At 49.4% G+C, this 6,734-nt stretch overlaps 1 protein-coding gene across 2 annotated transcripts in view; it reads left to right on the forward strand.

Annotated features, from left to right (window-relative positions):
- The window catches only part of myo18b (myosin XVIIIB), a 39,188-nt gene extending 32,454 nt beyond the window's left edge, over positions 1–6,734 (forward strand). Inside the window, exons 41-45 of one of the 2 annotated variants that reach the window (XM_023960435.1) lie at positions 1,872–2,005; positions 2,080–2,121; positions 3,159–3,311; positions 4,383–5,308; positions 6,464–6,734. In XM_023960435.1, coding sequence (XP_023816203.1) covers positions 1,872–2,005; positions 2,080–2,121; positions 3,159–3,311; positions 4,383–5,298 — 1,245 coding nt within the window. In that variant the 3' untranslated portion in view covers positions 5,299–5,308; positions 6,464–6,734. The remainder of the gene's footprint in view (positions 1–1,871; positions 2,006–2,079; positions 2,122–3,158; positions 3,312–4,382; positions 5,309–6,463) is intronic. The other variant, XM_023960436.1, reaches the window with a different exon arrangement.

Genomic DNA, 6,734 nt, shown 5'->3' on the forward strand with positions numbered 1-6,734 from the left:
TTTTACTTTTCTGAATGCCATTCTTTCTTTTTGTTGCTTCATTTAACCACAGTTTAGCACAAATTAATTCTTCACTACTTTTTGTTTCTTTTTTATTTTTTATATTGTTTTTAATTTGTAACCTTTGAACTAATTCAGTACATGCCTGTACTCCAAGATTCCCCTTAAAATCGTAGTTTTTATCCCATTTTCTCAAGAACGTAGTTGAGCCTGGATGAGCTCTTTCCATGTATTTTGAATCCCCTGTTAATTCTACTTTTCTATTTGAATTCCCCATTTGTTTTTTGTTTTTTTTATTTTTCTATTATTTACGTTAGTCACAGAGTGCGATCAGAACCAACAGAGAATTTCTCTCAGGACCGAATTTCACTCCCCGTGCAACAAGCTTCTAGGTCAGACCTATTGTCTGATCCGGTCACACGTTTAGGGTCCTCCCAGGAGCAAAACACGTTTTAGACTCTGGGTTCCTTTCACCTAAAGCCAAATGAGATGAAATCTTGTTCTACTTCAACAAGCAGCCTTGTGTTAACACCGCAAGGTTTCCAGCTGCCCACTGTTTCGAACAAGTTCACTCCTTTCACACAGGCACACACATTCACACCAAAAAAAAGTTTTTATTTTTATTTATTTTTAAATTTTAATAGGCCTTTTAGGGACTTGAACCCTCTAACGCGTTTTAGGCTGCAGGACTCGAACCTACACCTTTATACAGAATTCTGGACCTTTTCGGGACTTCAAATCCACACGTGTTTCAGGCAACAGGACTTGAACCTGTCCCTCAGAATTCTGGGCCACTTCGGGGACTCGAACCCCTGTAAAAGCGCTTTACTTGCCTTGTTGTTGTGGTCTGACTGGTTAACGAATAACGTCAATCCGGACCCAGGGATCAGACCAGTCGATTGGCCGGCGTAGAAGTCACTACGACGGACTTTCCTCCGCAGACCTAGTCTCACGGGCTGTCGACAGACTTCAATCGGCGTGGTCCTCCCCCCAAGGACGCAGATATGTTGTCATCCGGCTCGAATGGACCAAAGAATGTCAGATAAATGCATCTAAACATTAAAGAAAAACACAATTAGAAATAATAGACCACAGCAAGAATCAAGTTTCTCATGCACGAGGGAGAAGAAGCCAGTGTGACAGAAGACAACCAACACGCTGCTCTTCTCAAAGGTTCTGCCTCTCCCTGTGCACCTTTTATTAAGAACACAAGAAGGAGGTAACAGTTTCAAAACAAAGAGGAAAAGTTCATTAGGGGGTGTTGTATAATGACCCATTTGGTGGATTCTAACTTCAAACAGTATCCCTTATCAGCTCAGGACAGTGTGTCGTAAACCCCCCTCTCTTCCTTGCTGGGATGAGAAGCAGATGAACAAACACACAACTGTTTTGAGAAGAGGTAAAAAGGTCAATCTAAGTTAACATTTAAAGAAATACATTTAAACAATGATAATAATAAAACAAATTCCTTCACACTCTGACAGTTATTAATCCTCATCGTCTCCTCAAGGTCACGCTCACACACACACCCGGGCATGATCACGCGTCTCCATGACAACTGCCCGCCTCCTCCAACCCCACAGAGCCAATAACTTTGAGCGCTGGAAGCAAAGATGGAATGAATCCATCACGCCGCCTGCCGCGGCGGCGGCGTGCGCATGTCACAACTGAGCCGTGAATGACCCGGCCAGAGCGCCACACGTCCTGAGAGGACACGCCGTCAGGCGCTCGCCTTTGACTGATGAGCTAATTGAGCTCCGCTGAAGGCGAACTGAGCCCCCGGGTCTCTACAGGTCTCAGGGTGGGGGTGTGGGGGGAGAACAGCTGTCTGGTTAAAGGTGAGCAGCAGCTCCGCCCTCCTCTGTTAACAGGAGATGCAGGTGGAGGAGCTCACCGCCGTCAGGCAGACGCTGCAGGCCGACCTGGAGACGTCCATCCGCCGCATCGTAGACCTGCAGGCCGCTCTGGAGGAGGTGGAGTCCAGCGACGACAGCGACTCTGAAAGGTAGTTTCACTCCCGCCCCCTTCGTGAAGCATCGACCCCCGTCTGCCGTTCTGACGCTCTGCCCTTAAACGCAGCGCTCAAACCGCCGTGGAGTCCTTCACCCGGCGGAAAGACCTGTAAGGACCTCCCGACTCTGAGTGAGGTGTTGGGCTGCTGTGATGTGCAGGTCCAGGTGTCCAGCGGCTGGACATTTGGAACGCTTGTCACGTAAAACGCAGAGGCCTCTTAAAGGATGATGCATGTTTGTACTCACCAAAACCTTCGGAGCAGAGGACACTCCTCCTGCTGATTTGTTTAGGAGAAAACCCGTTCTGTACTCCTGGCTGAACGTTAGCAGGTTTTTGAGGAAACACCCAATTGTCTTTGGAGGGGGAGATACGGCATGAGGCCTCCGTCTCAGAAGGTCAGGATGGATGGTTTAGCTGCTAAACCATCCATCCTGACCTTCTGAGAACTCTGGATTCCTCTAGAAAGTTTGGGTTCTGAGTTAAAGTAAATTATCTGGCAGCTGTGTGAAAATTAGTTCTCCGCATTTGACCCCTCCCCTGGGAGGGGGGGGGGGGGGGCTGCAGACTCAGCCAAGGTCGGGAACCATTTGGTCGTTTAACCCCCCCTCAATGCTGAGTGTCCAGCACGGTCCCATTTTTAGAGGGACTCGGCCTGGATTTGAACTCGCGACCTTCCGGTCACAGGGCGGACACTCTACCACAATGCCGCTGAGTTGAGGTCTTCCCAGAACCACCTGAAATTCATTCAGTGGAGGTTCTCCAGAACTCCAGAGCTCCGCTCTTCTCCTCAGTCTAACCGTCACAGACGCTTCCATGAAGTTAGAGTAGATAGTTCATTACTTTGGTGAGTACAAAACTGTTCTCTGAACAAAAGAAGGAGCAAAAACCCGAAAAGAAATTGTCCTTTAAGTGGAGTCATGCATGGCGACTAACCGTCTGTGATCTTTGGCCGGAAATGCAGGACATAAATGCAGATGACAGATGATTACGTTCTGAAAAAACAATCATCGAACGGCGGCTCTGAAAACCCGGTTCTGGCTCCTCTACCGGAACCAGAGCCGGCCATCCGGTCGGCGCTCTCTGCTCGCATGCTGAGAACAGCTGAGGAGTTCCCGCCTCGCTGAGGTGTCCTTCTGACCCTGCAGCGACTCCGTGTCCAGCGCCGGCTCCGTGGGGACCGAGGACGTGGGGGAGGGGGTCCGGAAGTGGAGAGGAGGATCCCGCGGCGGGGGGTCTCCGTACAGCAGTCAAGATGGCCGTCAGTCCGTCACCGACACCATGAGCACCTACAGCTTCAGGTGAGTCCCGGAGGCCACATTTAAAAGGAATTCTGGAACCAGGTCAGTTCACCCGGCAGCCACCAGGGGGCGTTTGACACCACAGGCTGTATTTATGTCCAAAAACAAGACAGCACTTTTTATCAGGGAGGTCAAATTATCGGGTTAATCGACGTTCATTGATTGCAGAAAAATTAAATCAATTTTTTTATCTGCAGCTGTTGTTTTGTTCTCAAATATAAAATATTTGCTCCCAAGAACATCTGTTTGAAATGCGTCTCACTTTGCCGTCGGTAAGCGTGGTTGAGACCACCCAGGCGGACGCGGCGCTGCACAGATCACCAGTGCATGCTGGGTAGTTTTTTTGCTGCGAAGTCGACGATCGCTGGCGAGGCGCCGGTTCATGTCGAACACGCCTAATGTCTCTGTACCAAAGGCCCGCCGGTCGCTGCTGTGACATCATCAGTGTGCGACTTTGTGGTTCTCGACAGAACTAGCACCATCATCTAAGGGATGAAGCCTGAAAAAGTGTTGGTCATCATGGGGGGCTGATCGTATGGGACGGTAAACTGGTCCGGGTCTGATCCAGAACTGGTTTCCTCTGATGGTTCTGCACCTGAACTCTGGTTAAGACCAAGCAGGAGAACTCTGGAACGTCCCTGTTCTCCTGCAGAGGAACCCTGGTACAGTTCCCCTCAGTGCGGCGCTGCAGCGATGAGCCCAGGAGGAGAATGTGATCTCCATGTCACAGAGGTGTCCCCCATGGCTCAGTCCGGGGGCCTTTGGGGTCTTTGGAATGTTTTGTTTTCATTAGAAGATAATGAGAATCGTTTCTGCTGATGGTGAACAGATTCCTGATTTAAACGTTTTCGGTTTTATCCTGAATGTGACACGAGATCACCGCATTTTCCTTTTTTGTTTCTATAGTTTGCCAGAAAAACTTTCATAAATGCCCTCAAATCTAATTCAGAAAAAATTTAAAAAAGGGAGGTGGGGCAAAGGGAGGCGGGGCAAAGGGGCAGATTCATCAGAGGTAACCGGACAGCTGGAGGTTCCTAACCGTCGTGATGTTTCTGGTTTTTCCCTCTTCAGATCTTGTGTGGAACCTGACGATGAGGGTTCTGAGCCTGGGGGGGTCGGTACCAAACACCTGAGCCGGGCCCCGTCCTCCTCAGCCCTGTCCGAGCTGCTGGATGGACTTCGTAGACGGCGAGCGGCGGACGCCTCAGACGGCGGTGGGAGCACCGTGTCTCTGCCCATTTACCAGACCACCGGGGCCTCCACCCTCAGGCGGAGGTCCTCGGCGCTGTCCCTGGGGGGCGAGGACGTCCAGGAGCCGTGTCCCAGACCCAGCATCCTCAAACCACCCTCGCCACTCCTGCCTCGCGCCGCCACCTCACGCTCCAATGGCGAGGCTGAAGGCCCTGCAGCGGGGGCCAAACCCCCCCTCTTTAGCTCCGGCGAGTCCCCGTCCTCGCTCCCGGCGCTGCCCCGCCTCTCCTCGCTGTCTTCCTCTCTTGTGTCCCGGCGTCCTCCCTCGCTATCTATCCCAGAGGAGGACTCGGAGGACTCCACCCGCTCCACGCTCACGCCCCCCCAGCGCTCCCCCCAGGCCCTCCGTTACAGGAAGCCGCTTCCCGCAGATGAGGGGGAGGGCCCTCTGGGCTCCGAACCGCTGGTCTTCCGAAACCGCCGCCTGACCGGAGATCGTGACGACGCGGCGTCAGACATCCTGCCCGCCATCCGCAGGTCTCAGTCCACCAGCAGCCTGGCCAGCTCAGTCAGGGGGGGCCGGAGGGCGCTGAGCGTCCACTTTGGGGAGCTGCCCCCCTCCACACGCAGCAGGAGGAGCTCCGACACGGAGTCGTCCAGCTCGGGAAGCTCGCATGGTGGCGGGCCCAGAGGCAGGGGGGAGACCCCCCAGGGAGAAAGGCTGGAGGCAGAGGGCAGTGAGGGGGGGGACGTGGCATCAGTCATGAGGAAGTACCTGAAGAAGGAGAGCGACTGAAGCCCCCCAGGTGAGCTTTGAGCCTCAGGCTGTTCCCTAAAGAGGAGAAGAAGAGAAATCTGTCAATCAAACTTTGAAAAACACAATTTCTTCCTGAAATGAGCTCTGAACTCATATTTAGGTCTGTTACTAATATCATGTAATAAAATAAACATTTATGCTTAAAGTTTTAGATCTTTAACATTCATATATAAATACATACAAGTTTATTCTATTTGAAATGCTACAACAGTCCGAATGTCACAGAATTGTGACAGAATTACACATGAAAGATAAAATTGTCATAATTTCATGTTAATTCTGAGTCATAAAACTCATTTTATTTGAGTTTTTGATTTAAAAAAAGGAGGTTTTCAAACTTCAAATGATTCAAAATACTTTGTGATATTTTGTTATTTTCTGTCTTGTGTTGAATGTTTCTCAATTTGAAAATAATCTTATTTTGGGGAAAATGACCAGAATTGAACTGAAAACCTGAATTAAGGCCATTTTCTGATTTCTTTTCCTCTTAAGGAGCGTTTTTCAATGGGGGCCTGTTTTTGCATTAATAAATAGTATTTTCTACGGCCGTTCGTCACAGCAGGCAGAAGTTAGTGTTTCTTTAGACAAAGTTCTCGTCTTTGATCATTTTCCATGAAGGCAGAACAGCTTTTTTTAGCTGCTTGGTTTGGATGTTCAATGAAAAAAACAGTTAATGTAACTGTAACTGTAAAGAAATTCTGAAATCTTACGTAGTTTTCTAAGATCAATTTGTCTAAATGTTCTTTGGATTAAAAAAGTCCACAAACAGATGAACTTCTGATCATTAAAAATATGATATAAAGTAAAGAAAAACTCAATCAACAGAAATGTGACGTTTTCCAGATCAATGGATCTAAAGTCTTTACAGCTCAGTGGAAATGTTAGATATTTAAAGTAGAAAACGTTTCTTTGTTGTTTTTTCTGGAGTGAAGCTGTGAAAAAGTGCTGCTTGTGTCAGAAGTTTTTGTCCTGAACTCCTGGTTTTGATGGAGTCAGCAGAGAAATGGGAGATTGGATGAGGAGCAGAGGAGGAGGTGACGGACCGTCTGCGGAAGGCGAGCAGCCTCTGACTCGAGCGCCGCTCTCCCGGTCCTCCTCCTCGCCGCTCTGACCGTCGTCTTCTTCGCCTTTTCTCTCCCGCCAGGCTCCTCGGTGTTTCCGCCTCCCGCTGCGAGTCCCGACGAGGCGATCCTCCAACCGCCGGGATGTTCAAGCCGCCGCCGCCCCCGCGGCGTTTTCTAATGTTTGTATAGGAACACAGTAAAGCAGTTCTCTGTACGTTCTCTGTTTGTCTGCAGAACTCCTCTGTGGTTTCACTTCCACTGTAACGTCAAAAAAACAACAATATTTTCACAAACGAGGTCAACGACAGAACGAAGCAGAAATAAATAAAGAAATATTTTCACACAAAAAAA

This window comes from Oryzias latipes, chromosome 12, assembly GCF_002234675.1.
Source record: "Oryzias latipes chromosome 12, ASM223467v1".
Lineage (NCBI taxonomy): Eukaryota > Metazoa > Chordata > Actinopteri > Beloniformes > Adrianichthyidae > Oryzias > Oryzias latipes.